This window comes from Parathielavia appendiculata (genome assembly GCF_033297405.1).
Source record: "Parathielavia appendiculata strain CBS 731.68 unplaced genomic scaffold N657scaffold_13, whole genome shotgun sequence".
In the NCBI taxonomy this organism is placed as follows: Eukaryota; Fungi; Ascomycota; class Sordariomycetes; order Sordariales; family Chaetomiaceae; genus Parathielavia; species Parathielavia appendiculata.
In genome coordinates this window covers 356,028-371,869 of record NW_026944232.1, presented here as the reverse complement: position 1 = coordinate 371,869, position 15,842 = coordinate 356,028, and the positions used below count along the sequence as shown (strand labels likewise).

General features: G+C 57.4%; 7 protein-coding genes across 7 annotated transcripts; 3 read left to right on the top strand and 4 right to left on the bottom strand.

Annotated features, from left to right (window-relative positions):
- Positions 1–1,092: 1,092 nt before the first annotated feature.
- Positions 1,093–1,918, top strand: N657DRAFT_683179 (uncharacterized protein; the record flags this gene model as incomplete). The annotated part of the gene is made up of 2 exons (XM_062796549.1): positions 1,093–1,418; positions 1,495–1,918. The coding sequence occupies 2 exons, from the start codon at positions 1,093–1,095 to the stop codon at positions 1,916–1,918; spliced, it is 750 nt and encodes a 249-aa protein (XP_062644838.1).
- Positions 1,919–1,966: 48 nt separating this feature from the next.
- Positions 1,967–3,805, top strand: N657DRAFT_683178 (uncharacterized protein; the record flags this gene model as incomplete). The annotated part of the gene is made up of 4 exons (XM_062796548.1): positions 1,967–2,365; positions 2,439–2,813; positions 2,857–3,054; positions 3,227–3,805. The coding sequence occupies 4 exons, from the start codon at positions 1,967–1,969 to the stop codon at positions 3,803–3,805; spliced, it is 1,551 nt and encodes a 516-aa protein (XP_062644837.1).
- Positions 3,806–4,560: 755 nt separating this feature from the next.
- On the bottom strand, positions 4,561–5,288 carry N657DRAFT_134892 (uncharacterized protein). Its single transcript, XM_062785901.1, has 2 exons — positions 5,232–5,288; positions 4,561–5,169 (listed from the first exon to the last, which is right to left on the bottom strand). Exon 2 carries the CDS (start codon positions 5,126–5,128, stop codon positions 4,682–4,684), a length of 447 nt encoding a protein of 148 aa, XP_062644836.1. The 5' UTR covers positions 5,129–5,169; positions 5,232–5,288; the 3' UTR covers positions 4,561–4,681.
- Positions 5,289–5,934: 646 nt separating this feature from the next.
- On the bottom strand, positions 5,935–7,367 carry N657DRAFT_636106 (clathrin adaptor, mu subunit; the record flags this gene model as incomplete). The annotated part of the gene is made up of 2 exons (XM_062791398.1): positions 5,935–6,974; positions 7,031–7,367. 2 exons carry the CDS (start codon positions 7,365–7,367, stop codon positions 5,935–5,937), a joined length of 1,377 nt encoding a protein of 458 aa, XP_062644835.1.
- A 215-nt stretch (positions 7,368–7,582) lies between these two features.
- On the top strand, positions 7,583–9,172 carry N657DRAFT_648440 (uncharacterized protein). The gene has a single exon (XM_062793515.1). It carries the CDS (start codon positions 8,012–8,014, stop codon positions 8,732–8,734), a length of 723 nt encoding a protein of 240 aa, XP_062644834.1. The 5' UTR covers positions 7,583–8,011; the 3' UTR covers positions 8,735–9,172.
- Positions 8,969–10,158, bottom strand: N657DRAFT_648439 (uncharacterized protein). Its single transcript, XM_062793514.1, has 4 exons — positions 10,057–10,158; positions 9,424–9,968; positions 9,305–9,350; positions 8,969–9,249 (listed from the first exon to the last, which is right to left on the bottom strand). The coding sequence occupies exons 1-4, from the start codon at positions 10,112–10,114 to the stop codon at positions 9,209–9,211; spliced, it is 690 nt and encodes a 229-aa protein (XP_062644833.1). The 5' UTR covers positions 10,115–10,158; the 3' UTR covers positions 8,969–9,208.
- Positions 10,159–10,753: 595 nt separating this feature from the next.
- Positions 10,754–14,715, bottom strand: N657DRAFT_134867 (uncharacterized protein). Its single transcript, XM_062785900.1, has 2 exons — positions 11,782–14,715; positions 10,754–11,700 (listed from the first exon to the last, which is right to left on the bottom strand). The coding sequence occupies exons 1-2, from the start codon at positions 14,520–14,522 to the stop codon at positions 10,878–10,880; spliced, it is 3,564 nt and encodes a 1,187-aa protein (XP_062644832.1). The 5' UTR covers positions 14,523–14,715; the 3' UTR covers positions 10,754–10,877.
- Positions 14,716–15,842: the final 1,127 nt, after the last annotated feature.

Here is a 15,842-nt window from a genome sequence, read left to right as displayed (position 1 = left end):
GCTCCATTGCTGGAAGCGGTTCTCGGCGTCGTATTGCATCAATACAGTCGACGACGTTGTAACGCTTGGAGTAGTGCGGATATTGCATTCGTCTTTCTTTGGTGACGAATGGAAGTAGTGTCAAAGGGAGCGTCTTGGTGCTGACTGCATTTCTGCCGTCCAGTGGACCCCGCATTAGGCATGCAGCAGATCTCGGCTCCTTGTCAGAGTCGGGCCAGACTCGGCCACGACGTCTAGGCCCCTTGGCGGCTAGCCGAATCGGCAATGTCGAGGCCCTCACGCGTACCGAGACATCGGCCTTCGGGCCATCCTCCTGAGGGAGGCGGTCCCTTTCCTCAAGTGCAAGGCGTCAATGCCTTCAACTTCAGTCCGGATGGGAGATTGAGCCCGTGAAGACACTCATGGTCTCAAGGCCTTACCCACGATAGCTTCAAGATGTCCGGCGTACGTCACAGTTATGTCTGCGTACCAATAGCTGTCCAGGCCTTCGTCGTGAACGATGACTTCGAAAACAGCGGTTGCCGGATTGCCCCCCTGGTGCAGCCCGACTATTCCAAACTCTGGCATCAAGACGGCCTTATCAAACACGATGCCCTGGAGCAGCTGAACCTCACCGAGGATGCGTTGAAGGCCAGCTTGAAACACGCGCTTTGCCGGGAGGCTAGATCGCCGTGGTGTCTACATCTCCTGGTGTCTCCCGCGGGGTTAGCGGACGGCCATTTCGTCCACTGAATCAGCCGAACCAGACCATGATGTGGCCAGGGCTCGAGCCGACTTTGGTGCGCCAAACGGCAACCAAGTTGATCCCTCTCTGACCGAGGTTGGCGAATCCTCTCCAAGCAATCCGAAAGTATGCAAAACTGAGCCCTCCACATTTCCGCCCTGTCCCCCATCGATGGATCACCATCCATTATCCAAGGGCCAGATTTGACGATCAAGTATTCTCAAAGAATAGCAAGGACAATAGCGGCAACTACGATCTCACGCCGACGATGTACGTGCGCGAGAGCAACCAGGTCCGCAACCTCAATGATGCAGACGATCTGGCGAAGGACAACCGCTTCGGCGGAATCACAAACGTCGTAGAACCTCATGTCTGTTTTCGTCGATGACAACCTGCCCGACGAGCAGCAGAATGAGACGTTCATGTGCTTGAGGGCGGAGTTCGGGGACTACAAACCGCCCACCAAGGACGAGGCAGCTTCGTACCGCATACTCCTAACGGCGATGGAGAATACCAACGATCTCTTCGCCGACTATCAGCCGCACAACACGAGCGTCTTCAGCGTCTTGGACGATATGGGCATCGCCACGACAGACTGGGTGGGAACGGCGGCATCTTCAGCTACTTCGTTGTCGGTTTCCACGCCGACCCTAGCGAGGACCCACTCGCGGGGGCCGGTCTTGATGCGAAGCTTGTGACCAAGACAACCAACGGGGACGTCTTGTCGGCCATGGCGCTGACGCTCGCCGAGAAGAAGCCTCCTCCACCAGGGACCTCATCCTTTTGAAGGGGACGCGGAGGGCCGATTTCCTGAGCGCCACGCCAGACTCGGCCAACGCAAACCGCATCATCTGCCACGGCGTACTAAACGGCGTGAAGTACATTGGCAGGACGGACCCCAGGGTGCCAATACCAAGCGTAGACCTTCAAAATCAGGTGAGAACAGCTCACCCCGTCGCCCTGGGGAACGGCGCCGTCGACGCTTTGCTGGCGTACTTTCGAGTGGCGAACCAGGAGACGGCCAATGTCGACGATATGGTGACACTGCTTGCCGCGTTGGAGTCCCTGATTCTTGGCGATGACGACGTAACGTCCCAGCTCAAGGCGGAGGACTCGAGGACCGCCAACGACTTCCAGCACTTCCCCGGGGGTTTTGTCTGGCACTTGGCCAACGATGACGCGTCCATGCCGTAAACATCGACCTCGCGGCCAGCGGTTCTCGCAGCGGCCACGCATGACACCATGAGGGCAAGCGCACCTCAGCTCGCTCTGCTCAACAACGCCCAAGGCACCTTCGATGCCGCCCGATGCGAGATGGCTCGGTTGCGCGAGGAGCCATGGTACGAGTGGTGGAAGTGCAGCAGCGGCGCCGCCTACATCGCATCAGCTGGCGTCACCGCCGTGAAGGCTATCAAGATCCGTATCGGAGAGCTTGTAGCCTACGACGTATCCCATAACATCAGCGGCGCCATCGCCTCGCTCAAGAAACTGCTGTCGTCTGGCGTCATGTGTCCAGGCGTGACGGTCCAGCAAGGCCGCGCTCAGCCCTTTGCGCGGGCAGCCGACCCGACGGTTCTCTTCGCGACTGTGGCTTCGCCGTGGCCTGACAATCACGGCGCGGCTCTTGCACCAGGTGTTGCAGTGCATCAATGTCGACTGGAATTGAGTGGAATGGTTCCCCCGTAACCTCATTACCGCCGCCTTCCCTGACCAGGAAGACCACTTCGCAGATCCGGCTGCCGTGCAAGCCCTGCTGCGCAACGCCATCAATTTGTCCTTCTTCTCGGCCACGCTCGACGGGCTCAGCGACCACCTCTTGACGCTCATGCACGGCACGCACATCAGCGCTGCCGTGGCAGCCGGACGTGGACAGCAGCCCCAAGCGCACAGCAGACTGAGTCAGGCGGCCTGCGGCGTCACCGAAGCCGACCTGCTCGCCATTGGGGCAGCAGGCGCCGACAGCCTGACGCCGTACGGATCGACGGTGCCCGTGGGCCCGCACTGCACGACCTTCAGCCCGTTCAAGCCCGTCGTGCACGGCCGGGCGCGCTTCATCAAGCTGACCATCGTCGACAAGTTCGGGCAGGTGGTAACGTGCGTGGACCCGCCAAAACGCGAGTGACGGCAAACAGGCGCCGCTGTACCCGTGCGTGTCCCCAGCGCTATCGCGTGGTTGGCTGCCTGGGACATCGCCCCCCGTTGCCGACACGGTCGTGGCCGTGGATCCGCCGGGGGCGTGCCAGTTCTTCCAGCTGCCGCTGCGCATCAACCAGGAGGCGCGCCTCAACGTTTGGCCGCTGGTCACGGCCGCCCCCGCTGATGGCGGGTCGGTCAGCCCGGCGTCGGACTGGGAGAACCCTGGGATTGGGTTATTATCGACTTTGCGGAATACTCCCTCAAGACGTACTCGCCCGACGGCGCGTTCCTGGCCGAACTGGTCTCATGCCCGATGGCGAGGCGCCAGTTGTCACGGTGGCGGGATCGCTACCATCGGACCCCCAGGCCGCGGTCTCAGCTGGCGGCAACTCGTCGCGCATCTCAGCCCTCACGGCGAAGCTAGCGGCTGACACAGCCTTCACAACGGCTTTCTTCGCTATGCTGGCCGCCGCGCTCAGCAGTACGACATCGACTCCAGCCGACTACGCGGACCTGGCCTTCCCAACGGTTCTGGGCCGGCCCTTTGCCCTCGTCGCCTTTGGCGTCGGCCTCGAGGTAGCTGCGCCACCGCGCAAGAACCAACCGCTGCTCTGCCCGGACCGCTCCTCCGCCAACGACCCAAACCTCACAGACTACCGCTTCCCCTACAAGGTAGGCGACGGTGACGCCGCATTCGATGGACTTGTCACCTACTTCACCGACAGCGGCGCCGGCACCGGCACCGTAAGAAAGATGTACACCGAACTCCTCGTCCTGGACACCAAGATCCCCACCGACGCCATCATCCAGCCCGCGCCAGGCGCTATCTTCCAAGGGACGACAACAACAACCACCTACCCAACGCTGACGCTCTTCTTCCTCCCCGCCGACGCCACGCCCGCCGAACAACACGTCGCGCACCGCGGCCCTGCTCAAGCACTTTGACATTCACAGCGCCGTCGTCGGCCCGCTCGTGCCGCTGCATGTGTATACGGGCGGTCTCCTCCCGCCGGCGCTGCGGCGGATCGGTACTGTGATGCGCGCCGGCCCGCTGGTCGTGCCTGAGGTGCGGCCCTCTGCTGCTGCTGTAGCGGACGCGGTTGAGATGGCTGTGCCGCCGCCTTGGGTATATAGGCTTGGCTGCAGCCGAGGGAGATCGAGGCGAGTGATGACCCGCGGCATGGTCAGAAGGAGGAGGAGGGGATGACGGGCTCTGTGAAGTGTGGGATTTTGCCTGAGGATGTTGGGATTAGGATTGGGAATCTAAAGGGCGGAGCGCTGGTTTTGGAGGGTTGGTTTAAGGAGGTTTCTTCGAAGTAGGTAGGGGCTTGACGGTACTAGTAGTGGATTTCTCGCTTGAGCTTTTTGATTGGGAAGGTATGACTGCTACTCGAGTAGGTTAGGTAGGTCGGTTCTATTATTCAGTAGGCAGTACAGTCCTTCAGATTGCTCGCTGGTTTTGCTCGAGGATAACGCGGCCTCTCAATTGCTGCTGTCTGGCAACCACTGTCCATGTGCACGGTGGTCAGCACCCTGCAGTGGCACTGCAGCAGCCCAACAGTTGCCTTGCAGGATAACTATAATTAATCAAGATACCCTCTCCTACAATTTGAAAATCACTGATGTGGTGGTCCGCACGCTGGGAACGGTGGCGCGAGATTTTAATAACACAGCAAACCCCAACCCCCCCCCCCACCACCCCCCTTTCCACCCGGCCTCCCAAACCCCCTTCCCATCGTTTCCTGTCCTTCGCCAACTTTTCCACCTCTCAGATTTTCAAGGCCGCGCGTAAAACCTCCACACCGACACATAAAAGCCCACTTAATGGTTACCAGTCTCAACAGGAGCAGCCTCCTCCTCCGTCGCCGACACAATCGCCTCAGGTTCCGCCGGTACCTCCCTCCAAGAACAGGGAATCTCCTCCCAATCTGACACGATACACGACCCATTCGTGGGACAGATGAGAGGCAAGTTCATGTTTTGTTCGCTGGCCATGCACATGCATCGCTTAAAAGACTGGTGCGAGAATCGGAAGTGGCCTCGCCGGTTGCCCCAGTCGACGCAGAACTCGACCATGCCCGGGACGCCAGTACCTCTGCGCCCTTCGTTGGCATCGACGGGATAGTGGCCACAGCATGTCGGGAACGTGCCGCGGCTGCTGTCACAGCGCCCCAGGCCCTCCGAAGGGCAGACGGTAATGACCCTCATCATGTCCGCTAGGCAAGCTGTTGCGGACACGACAAGGAGAGCCGGGATCGTGAAGCGCATGGTGTTGCGTGAAGTACCTCGGTGACTTTGTGGTTGAAACGCTGTATGCTCATGTCAGTGGAAACTGGCCCTGGAGAAACTCCACTGGTCCAACCGCACATACCAAACGGCTGAGACTGGTTGGGGATTACCCAATTCAAATGTTGGGTAGAAACCAAACAGGACGACCGGCGGCAGGCATGACGAACTTTATGCCCCTTGACTCATCCGGCGCCTCGCAGCATGCCCTAAATTCTTTTGCCTCCTAATCTCCAAGGGATGTTGCAGAGACGGGACCTCCAACGCGTTCAGCTGCGGGGAACGCATGGGTTGATGCAAGCGTTCAGACATCGTCACCGACAGACATTTCACCAAAGTCCACTGCCAAGAGCAGGCAGTGTTCGGTTGCGACCACTCGGTGGCAACCCGAGCGCGGCCCGGAGCCAACACATGCAAGTCATGCTGCCGGTGTTGGGGAACGGAATCAACAGCTACATGCACTTGGTTGCTGGCAGTGAGGGGTCGAAGCACTCGCGAATGTTCGGTGGCTGAAGACAGCTGCGGCGGTATCAACTCCGTGAGCATTGCTCGGCGACTGAGAGGTGGATAGAATTGCCGCAAGACACGACGGCAGCAGAGAACACCAGGCTGGACACAACAAGGGCTCGCCCCACAATGTTGGTTAAACCGAGATGGACAACCATTCGCGGGCTGTCGGTGGTATACCTGTGCCTATACAACATCCAAAAACGCCCAACGCCAGTGCTATGCAAGGTAGACAGACACATCTGATGCAGTGCAAGGAAACAATAAAAGCATGCATCGAGTCAGAACCTGGTTTCCGGGTTAGCCGGCGGAAGGCGGAGGAGTTGGTGGCAGAACTGTGAAATGACAAACCTAATCTCGTAACTCCCCGCCCTCGTCATGTAGCGCACCCACTTGACGCTCGAGTAATTGCTCTTCTCAAAGACCTTGAGATACCTGACCAGTAGGCCCGAGCTGGTGAACATGAGCAAACTGAAGTTCAAGCTCAGCGGCGGGCGGCTCCAGGCCTTTTTGTTCGTCATGGCCGTCAGCTCGGCCTCTGCGCTCAAGACATATTCGCTCTGGCCGGTGAAGCGGCCAATCTTCCACACAATGTTGTTCTCGGACGGCTCATACTTGGCCTTGCCCTGAGTGCAGCGCTCCGTGATCCTAGCAGTGTTGAGCGGCGTGGGGATGCGGACGACAACGTTGGTGGCGAAGAGCTTCGAGCCGAAGTTGGCGCGCACGCCGATGCTGTACTCGACCTTTGTCTTGCCGACCTCATTGACGATGGCGTGCACCTTGAAGGGCAGGTTGACGTTCTCGGTGGCGCGGTAGCGCATCAACTCGAACTCGCCGTCTGGAGGCACGAAACTGATGATGCGGTCGGTATCGAATTTGCCGAGCTTCACGCACTGGTGGAACTGGCAGTCCTCGAGCGTGACGCTGCCGGCGGCCGCCTTGGTCGCCTTGCTGCCCATCCTGTTGCCGCTGGGAAGGCTCAGAAGCCCGTCGTTATCGAGCAGGAGGCGGTCGTTCAGGCCGAATTTGCACTCGGGGGTGCCGCTGAGGTAGGCGCGCATGATGATCTGGCCGGTGACATCGGCGCGCAGAACGGCACCCGTGGCGCTCATGAGCAGGTTCACGTCCTCGATGACATCGACAAAGGCCTCGTTCTTGCGGTACTTGACATCGGCCTTCCGCCATGACAGGGCGCCTGTCGCTTGCATTGTGATCTTGGCCGACTCTTCGACGGCGCGCTCAGACTTGACGCCCTCGGTCGTGATGTACATCTTGAGCGTGTCCGTCTCGGTGTTCTGCGGGTAGCCAAAGTCGATAATCTCTGCAATCGCCATACGGTCAGCGAGGTAAATGAGGGAGGGCTTTGCCGCAACCAACCATCCAGGAGCTCGTAGACAAGGACAAAGTTGTTCTTAACAGCTTCCTCGTCGAACTTGCCAAAGTAGCCGCGGCCGAGCTGGATCAGGCGATAGAGAAACTCAAAGACGAGGGCGGCATTGGCGTTGCTCTTGGTGATGGCCACCAGGTAGATGTTTTCGTGCTTGACATGGCTGAAGGTGGTGCTGCCGAGCGTCAGGATGGGCGAGCGCACCTGGGCGTTACTGATGACCTGGATGCGGAACACATCGGCGAGGCGCGGGCGGCAGTCGTTCCGGAACGCCCGAAAAATCAGATTCTCGCCCTTTTGGTTGAAGATGAGGATGCCTGACAACATGGTGACAGCTTGCGTGTCGCGGCAAGGGAGGGCGGACGAGGAGCGGGATGCCGGAGTTGAAGTGGCTCTCCCTGAAGCTCTCCTGGATTGTGGAGTGAAGTGGATTGGATCGGCAAAGCGACCAAAGCGGGCAGAATTTCGAAGTTCTACACAGTCCGAATGTGGAGCTCGGGCGGTGAGTGTTGTGAGCAGCTGACTGTCAACTCTCCGAAAACTAGTCATTGCCATTGTTGCATCCCTTCCAGGTTGTTGGAGCCCCAATACCAACAAGCGGACTCGTCTTACAACATTATCGTGGACAACCTCCGCGAAGTTCTGGCAAATACCCGCGTCCCGTCTGACCTGTGATCGCAGTTACTTCCTAGTTACTCGTAACGGTCACTCCTCGTCAAAGGGGTGCGGCTGTCAAAACAAGTGGGGGGTTTTCTGATGTTCAAGAACCACTGGTGTTTGGTGGGGTTCAAACAGGTTACGGGGGGCTGGTTCCGTCATCACCTTCCTGCCCGCATCCGAACCTCCGGCGCCAATTTGAACCCACAAAACCGTCCAAATGTGCGCTCAAGTGTTATTCAACCAGCAGTGTCGCTCTTGTGTCACAGTTCACGGATTATGTCTTGACGCAGAAGTCCATTGGTCTCTCTACCATGACCGACTCGTCGTTCGGACAGTGGATCCTTGTCCTCTCGCTCACCGCATTTCTCCTCTCGCTCGTGATTCTTGTCCAGATCGCCGGCCGTTACGCAACGGCATACCTAGATGCGCCCACCGAAGTCTCCGCCTTCCTCGATGCCGTTGACAGCTCCATCGCCGAGAATGAATCCTATGACCGCGATATCGCAAAGGTTCAGCAGCTGGAGGATAAATTGCGCCTTGGCCGGCTCCTGCGCGATATTCAGAAGGGAGGAGACGCCTTGCGCGAGGAGTTGAATTCACTGCTCGTTGGAGAAGACGACCCCCGCCTGCGCAACGCTTCGCGCATACTATGGGCGGTGCATCGGCCGAGACTAGAGGAGAAGGTGCGGCGCCTTGACCTGCTCAGGATGCGCTTCCTAGTAGTGCACATGGGCATCATTGCTGGCGCGGCAACCGAGGCGGCGGCGAAGAAGGACGCTGCGCCACGAGATTTGGAGAAGTCGCCAGACTTGCTCCATACATCTCAACGTATTGGGCTCCCGAAGGGCCTACTCGACGGCATAAAATCCAAGCCCCCATTGCGGAGGCTAACCGTCAATACGATCGGTCACCAAGAGAACCTCGAGGGCAGCCATCGCAAAGGCTGGGCTGGGGTTGTGATGGAATTACAGAGAAGCCCTTTGCTCCATAAAAGGCATGCGAGCATCGAAATGGCCATGTCACGGTCGCCATAAGAGTGTGTTCGGTCCCTCGCTTTCTCTCCGGCAACCTGACCACCGACGACTACCTTTTCTACGACATTTTCTGACGAAACACGAGTACTGACGACGCAACGAATACCTCTATACCCACGTGATTTTATGACTCGAGCGTATCACAAAGGCATGCCTGGCGTTCTTGGATCTGGAAGAGCAGGATGGGCGGTGCTGGGCACGAGTTCGGATGGAGTTCTGGTCACGTCACACGAGATACCCCCTTTTTACCCCTTTTCGCCAGTCACAATAATTCTTTTACCTGCGTGGCTTGCCTCACGTCTCTGTTCCATATGTTCTACTGAATTTCATCCCTACCCATTTTCCGTGTTGTCTGTACAAATTCTCTCCACGCCATCTTCCTGATAAATTCCTCTGTATCCTAACCAGCCATAAAGCCGCCATAATCTAATGTTTGGTCCGAGAAGAATCGTAAAAGAGACGATCCTGATTATCCTAATGCGCGGCATCAGGCCCGAGCCCGTTCCTCTCACCAACTGCCTCCCTGTTAGTCCTGCAATGCTAGCCAAAGCCGGGTGTCATAAAACTCACCATCCAACGCCACCAAGAAGCGGCTCACACAGTTGTAGCAAGCAATCTAAGAAGCCCAGGGGTCAACATACTCTCCGTCTCAACGCCGCAAGACAGAATAAGGTAAAAAAGGAACCCACCGTTGCCGTGATCTCCACCATCTCCCTCTCCGTAAACAGCTCCCTCAACCTAGCAAACGTCCCATCCCTCACCTGCACATTCCGCGTCATCTCATCCGTATAGCAAACCACAGCCCACTGCTCCTCCGTCAGCCCCGCCGGCGGCGCCCTCTCCTCTCCCAGCACGAGCCCCCCCTCTCGTCTAACAACCCCCTCCATCCCCTCCTTGCTCACGCCAGCCTGCTCCGCCAGCGGCGCGTGATGGGCCCACTCATACCACGCGCGGTTCACCACCGCGACCCGCGATATCGCAATCTCTCTCAAGTCCGCCGGCAAGCTCGTCCGCGTGCGCACGGCGCCGAGGAAGGCATTCCACCCATCAGCAACGGGGGGCGAGTGCAGCAGAGTCAGGTCGAGCGGCTGCAGGGGCCGCGGGGAGCGCCGGGCTTGGATGCGCTGCACGATGGCTTCTTCTTCTGAGGAGGACGTCGGTGGGGGGTTGGCGACGTAGGGAAGGCGCATTTTCTTTTGCGAGTCTGTTGTTGATGCGGGGTCGGTACTGTGCGATTTTCTGCGTGTGAGATGAGAGGAAGGATGCCTTTGTGCTGCCTGGGAAACTGGATTCAGGGGGGGTTCTGTCAACCATACCAATGGCTGTTTCGAGGACGAACTCTGCTGCGGATGGCCGAGTCCTACGCAGGGAGGGAAGCATCAGTGGCAGTGAGAAGAGTGTGTTGAATTGGACACGACTTCACCTGTTGTTTCCTTATCTCATCAAGCTGTTACACACACCAGGCAGGCCCGGCACTGCCCTGATGTCAATCTCCACTCTGCCCGTCCCGAACCCCCGAGCGGAGGCCGTGCGGGGGCCGGAAGGTGGGCTCGGCAACCAGAATAAAGAGCGGAGTCTTATAAACCCGGACGTCGAGGCTGGCCAATGAACTCCATGTAAGCACCCTAAATGAGACCGTAGACGGCATACAAAGTCTCCCCAAATACCCTCGATTAAGCCCTTCCACGTCGTACTGTACTTAAATATCCGGAGATCTCAAGATTATGTTGCAGACTCTACAAATGGTTTTATGTACAATACAAAGTCAAATAAACCAAAAAAAAAAGAAGAAGAAAACAAACATTCCCATCTTCACTCGGATTTGTCAAACACTGTTTCAACGCCCGTCTCCATCGCTTCCAGCCCCGAGAAAAAAAGTTGATCGCCGAGAATGAGACCCTCTATGCGCCGTTTTATGAATCCGCTTCCGCAACGCCTAGCCAGCTGCCAAAACCCGCATGCAGACAACAAAAAAAGAACGCTGATTTGAACGGATGAAAATGAACAATGGGGTACCTCCGGCCGAGAGAGCGCGTGGAGCTACTTTAGACATGATCAGCCTTTGCACCGACAGGCGGTCGAGCAGGTGACACGACTCGTGGCATTCAAAGGGGGTTCTCGGTAGGACCCAAGCCGTTATTTGTTATCGCGCCTCTTCATCAGGACTTGCAGGCCTCGAGTGCACACCGTTAGTCATCGCAAAGTATTCCCCTCCATCCGTGACGGGGGCTTTGGTCTCCTCCCGGTCGGGCGTCGCCGCAGGCGTCGTCTTATCAGGTGTCGTCCTCCGCGTCACGCTCGACGTCGTCTCGGGCTCCTCCGGGATCGTCGCAAACTTGGCCAGCACCTGCTTCAACGCCGGCCTCCGGATCGGTTTACTCAGAAACTCATTCATCCCCGACTCCATGCACTCCCTGACATTGCTCTCCTCCGAGAACGCCGTCAGCGCCACAATGGGCGCCGAGTAGCCCATCTTGCGGATTAACCGCGTCGACTGTAGGCCATCGAGGTTCGGCATTTGCACGTCCATGAAGATGACATCAAACTGTTGATTCTTCTCCATGTTGGCCTTGACAAGGTCGTACGCCTCCTGCCCGTCCTTGGCAATGGTGACATCGTAAACGTCTTCCAGCTTCAGCAGCCGGCTGACAACTTCGATGTTGGTCGAGTTGTCGTCCGCCACCAGAACGCGCAACTTTCCCTGGCCGTTCTTGTTCGCCATGGCCCGGTCGATGGCAGCCATTTGATCCTCCTTGCTCAGTGGTCGGTTGGGTGTGGTAGCAAAAAATGGCTGGCTGAGGCCGACGAGGCGCGGTTGCTGGTCGAGGACGGTGGCCGGAGGTGTCTGATGTGATTGGAGGTCTACCGAAGTCCTCGAGACCGGGTTTCGCGCGTTGTCGCCCTCTGTTGCCGAGCCTACACTTGGCGGTCGAGATGCCAGGCTGCTGGAGGCCGTGCTCGACGTGCTAAGGAGCCCTCCGGGTTAGCTACTGCTTCCAAACAGACGAGACGTCTTTAAAAAAGCGGGATTCGCTGAGCCAACTCACCGGTCCTTGATATACTTGAGAGGAATCTGCATCGTGAAGGTCGTCCCCACGCCCGGCGTACTCTTGAGCGAGATGTTGCCTCCCATGAGAGTGGCCAGCTGAGAGCAAATGCTCAAACCGAGACCCGTGCCGCCATACTTTTTGCTTAGCCCAAGATCGCCCTGGACGAACGGCTCAAAGATCTTCTGCTGCATGTGCTCTGGGATGCCCGGTCCCGTATCCTCCACCTCGAACTCGAAGAGATACGTCCGTGCACCCGGCGGTGGAGGTGTCGGTGAGCGTTCCCTGACCTGAACGTGCGGGGTAGCCCTCGGATCCACGGGGTTGATGGAGAGAGCGGTCCCGCCCTTGACCGGCGAAATCGGCCCATGACCCGCCTTGTTGGAGGTTGCCGAATTCGTCGATCCGGATCCCACCCGGTGTCGGCTGCGCCCTGGACGATTTGACCCTGCTTTGGAAAAGGACGACGTCCTGCTCTCGTCGCCTGATGGCTCCACCTCACCGACGCAGCGTATCCTCAGGTTGACCTTGCCGCCTGGGGGCGTGAACTTCAGGCTGTTGCTAACAAGGTTGATAATGACCTGTAAGATGCGGTGCTGGTCGCCCCACACGCACATGTCCTTGAGCCTTCCCACGCCCGGTGGGCCCAACGCCGGGAGTCTCTTGTCCATGCTAGTTCGCATGTCCGGGCTGGGGCTGGCGTCGGCACTTTCGCTCGTGGATACAAACGTGGCGGTAAAGCAAATCTTGCTCTCCCGGACCTGCTTGTCAAAGATGGCCAATATCTGGGACCGTACATCGCCCAGGCGGAACTCGCGTTCTTCAAGACTGACCTGCTGCCCGATCTGGTTCTTTGAGAAGCTGAGCAGATCCTCGAGAAGGTGGAGCAGAAGATCGCCCGACTTGTAGACCGTTTTGAGCGACTGCTTTATCCGCTGCAAGTCGTCCTCCTCCTCCATGCACACCGCGCACATGCCCATGATGCCGTTAAGTGGGGTCTTCAGCTCGTGTGAAATGTTTGCAATGAAGAGCGTCTTGCTCTCATTCGCTGCTTCGGCCGCCTTCTTGCTGATCTCCAACTCCCTAGTCCGTTCCGCCACCTTCTGGTCGAGGGACGTGTATTGTTGTAGAAGCTCCTCCGTCATCTCGTTAAAGGTGTGGGTGAGCTCGGTCAGTTCATCGGTAATGAAATGCTTCTTCTCTTCGACTTTGGCGGGTATCTTGAAGTGTCGGCGGCTTGGCTCAATTGCCTGCCGCAGCCTCGCCTTTCGGGCCTTGCGAATCTTCCGGCGAATCCTGGCCAACATGCCCTTCTCAGACAACGGTCCTGATCCAGACGCCGTCCCACCAGAACTCGGATTCTCTTCGTCATAAATGTCGTCCTCATCATCCTCATAGCCCGGAGGAAGTTGGGATGCCTCGGTAGCTTCCTTTAAACGCCTGATGGGCATGACACTCCAATGCGCGAACGGAACAACGAGCAACAGAATTACTCCGAGCGTCCCAAATACACACCCCAGCAAAATCTTCTTCAGCGTCTCGATAGGCTCGTAAGCTTCCGCCTCGTCCTGCTCCACAACGATGGCCCAAGACACCAGCGGGGTCTGCGGTCGAGCCACGCCCACAGCAACCCGGTAGCCCTGCTCATTTGTTGTCGATAGGTCGCTTGTGGCGTTGTTCGTATCCGAGATTTGGCTGGTGAGGACGTGAAGCACCGCCGGATACTGGTGTAGCTGAAACGGCTTGTTGTAGTGGCCGGAGTCAAAGCTTCGCTGGCTATGTCGGTCCGTCTGGCCGTACTTAGCCACGGGCGGGAGGAGGAACTCCACGTTCTGATCCTCAAATTCGTCTAGAGGTGGGGTCCATGTCGTGTTGCTCGCCGCAGGGCTAAAATGATTCCACGGGTTTGTCGAGCCGACAAACAGGACCATCCCGGTCCGGCCCAGTCCTTCGTCCGAGGTCTGGGCTTCGACCAGCGTTCTTGTGTTGGCGACAATCGTCATGTAGCCGAGGTTGAAGGCCGAATTACCAATTTGGCGAACGGGAATGGTGAGAGAGATCAGGGCAAAGGTCGAGTTGACCACCAGGGGTCCAAGCAAAACACCCGTCCTCTCGCTCCCGTTCCCCAGAGAAACGCCCGGGAATACGAGGGCTGCAAAGGCACCCGTTGTTGGCACGGCATCATTGGGACGGCCGAGGTCGATGTAAGTAACATTTGGAAACAGGGATGGCGGATACCCGTATTCCGGATCCCCTAGATAGACAGGCGAGCCATCGGGAGCTGTGTACGGCAGCAAGATGCGGCCCGACTCTGTGGCACCGACGCCTGTGATGCTGAGGAGGCCCTTCGGATCACCGGTCGTGTTGCGCGAGTATAACCGGGCCTGCAGCAGACTGGGAAAGCCAGTGCTGCCGAGCGCGCTCTCCAGGTCTGTCCTGGCCGCCTGCCATACGTCGTCATCGGTTGCGTTGAAGCTTTGTTTGGCGTAGAACTGTGCAAAGGCATCCTGTACTAACAAACGCGTCGACATGGTTTGGCAAATCGTCTGGATCAGCTTGATCTCGGAAGTAATCCTGGCGGCTTTGAGGGAAGCGGTCAGTGACAGGGCATCGCGCGAGACGTCCATAACAAAGTCGTTGACAAATATCCATGTTGGGATCGAAACGATGGCCAACGCGGTCCCAACCGCGAGGACCACGACCGCTGCGAGCTGCTCTCGGATTGCTATCCTCATCTTCATTTAAAAGACTACAACGCGCGGCCTGGCGGGGACCGCAGCGCCCGCATATTCTTTCGGCGCACCCTCAACGAAAGAATCCGATCGGTTGTGTTTTTAAAAAGGGTGGTGCACCCGACTTCGTGTGGTATATCTAGCGAGTGTGTTGCTCGGTGTGCTGACGCGCCTGCATGGACGGGACCGTCGTCGTAATGAAGGTCTTTCTGCTGCGTAGGATGAACTCGGACGATGACCACGGCTTTGATGTTGTTGGCAAGGTGGATAAGTACTGGGCGAGCTCGACGTCAGCAACAAGTTTCTCGCGTCCAGATCCCGGCCGATCCACAATTGCCCATGTTGCTGACCTGCTGTACCGGCTGCTACTGCTGCTGTGACGATGCCGTACGATGCTCAGATCAATCGGCCCAGTTCGAGCCAGGCAACAGAAAGAGAATTCAATGACCGCGGCCTGCCTGTAGCGAGGAAGGTTGATGGTGGCAATGTTGTCGCAGCCTCGTCAAATCGTACATCACAACGCTGAATCGACCGGCAAATTCGAAAGGTCCTGGGCGCGGGAGGATCGGGGTTCGGATGGAGAATTTGCTCCAGCACTCTGGGGAACATCGAGAGAACCTTGCTGCATTCGTCGACTCGCGGGATGCCAAGAACGATCCAGAACACGGTCGCCAAGGCCTGATTTCGCTCAGGTCCACGAGAATCCACCATTGGACAGTTTGAAACCAAGTTTTGACCTCGCGTGCACGAGTACAATGTCGCTTTCTGCAACACTAGTGTAAGAATAAATGAGAAGGTTTTCGATCTTTCTGGCCACAGGCGTTGAAAGAAATCTTGTGCGATCGGCATCTGTTTTGTGTTTCTTTTCTTGGCCTACCGAAGTCCGACAGTTAAGTTAGCCGTCAGTGTCTCGGCTCGACAGATTCGGAGTTCGTTTGCTTAATCAGCCAATAAGACCCGATGGAGGAAGCAATGCGACATCTCGGAGAATAGCGTTAACAAGGTGAAAAGGAATCTCTTCAGGTCTCTCCGCAGGCCAACCTTAGGCTTTGTTGGGAAAGGGGACAACGAGACACTGGCAATCACCGAGTGGAAGCCGGCGCTCATCTCGACACCCCCAGGTTTGCTGTTCAGAGTCATTCATATAACTATATTTATCTGTTTATTCAGTCATCAATCATGAAGGTAGTAACAAAAGAAAAAATCATTACAAGCCGTAGTGTCGTCAGGAAACATCCCGTTTCCCATGGTATCGTCCCTCCGCTAATATGCTGAACAATCATCCGTGACCATTCCTGCTTCCTTTTCCTTCCTTTTCAAGCTCCCCCG

What these genes read in the sequence shown, in the direction of transcription:
- N657DRAFT_648439 (XM_062793514.1), bottom strand. Translation starts at nt 10,114, where the DNA reads ATGCTTCCCTCCCTGCGTAGGACTCGGCCATCCGCAGCAGAGTTCGTC. An exon ending in TGGTGGAGATCACGGCAACG is followed by an intron (nt 9,351 to 9,423) that starts GTGGGTTCCTTT and finishes TGGGCTTCTTAG; the next exon opens with ATTGCTTGCTACAACTGTGT. An exon ending in CTTCTTGGTGGCGTTGGATG is followed by an intron (nt 9,250 to 9,304) that starts GTGAGTTTTATG and finishes ACAGGGAGGCAG; the next exon opens with TTGGTGAGAGGAACGGGCTC.
- N657DRAFT_134892 (XM_062785901.1), bottom strand. Translation starts at nt 5,128, where the DNA reads ATGCGCTTCACGATCCCGGCTCTCCTTGTCGTGTCCGCAACAGCTTGC.
- N657DRAFT_134867 (XM_062785900.1), bottom strand. Translation starts at nt 14,522, where the DNA reads ATGAAGATGAGGATAGCAATCCGAGAGCAGCTCGCAGCGGTCGTGGTC. An exon ending in CTCAAGTATATCAAGGACCG is followed by an intron (nt 11,701 to 11,781) that starts GTGAGTTGGCTC and finishes AGGGCTCCTTAG; the next exon opens with CACGTCGAGCACGGCCTCCA.
- N657DRAFT_648440 (XM_062793515.1), top strand. Translation starts at nt 8,012, where the DNA reads ATGACCGACTCGTCGTTCGGACAGTGGATCCTTGTCCTCTCGCTCACC.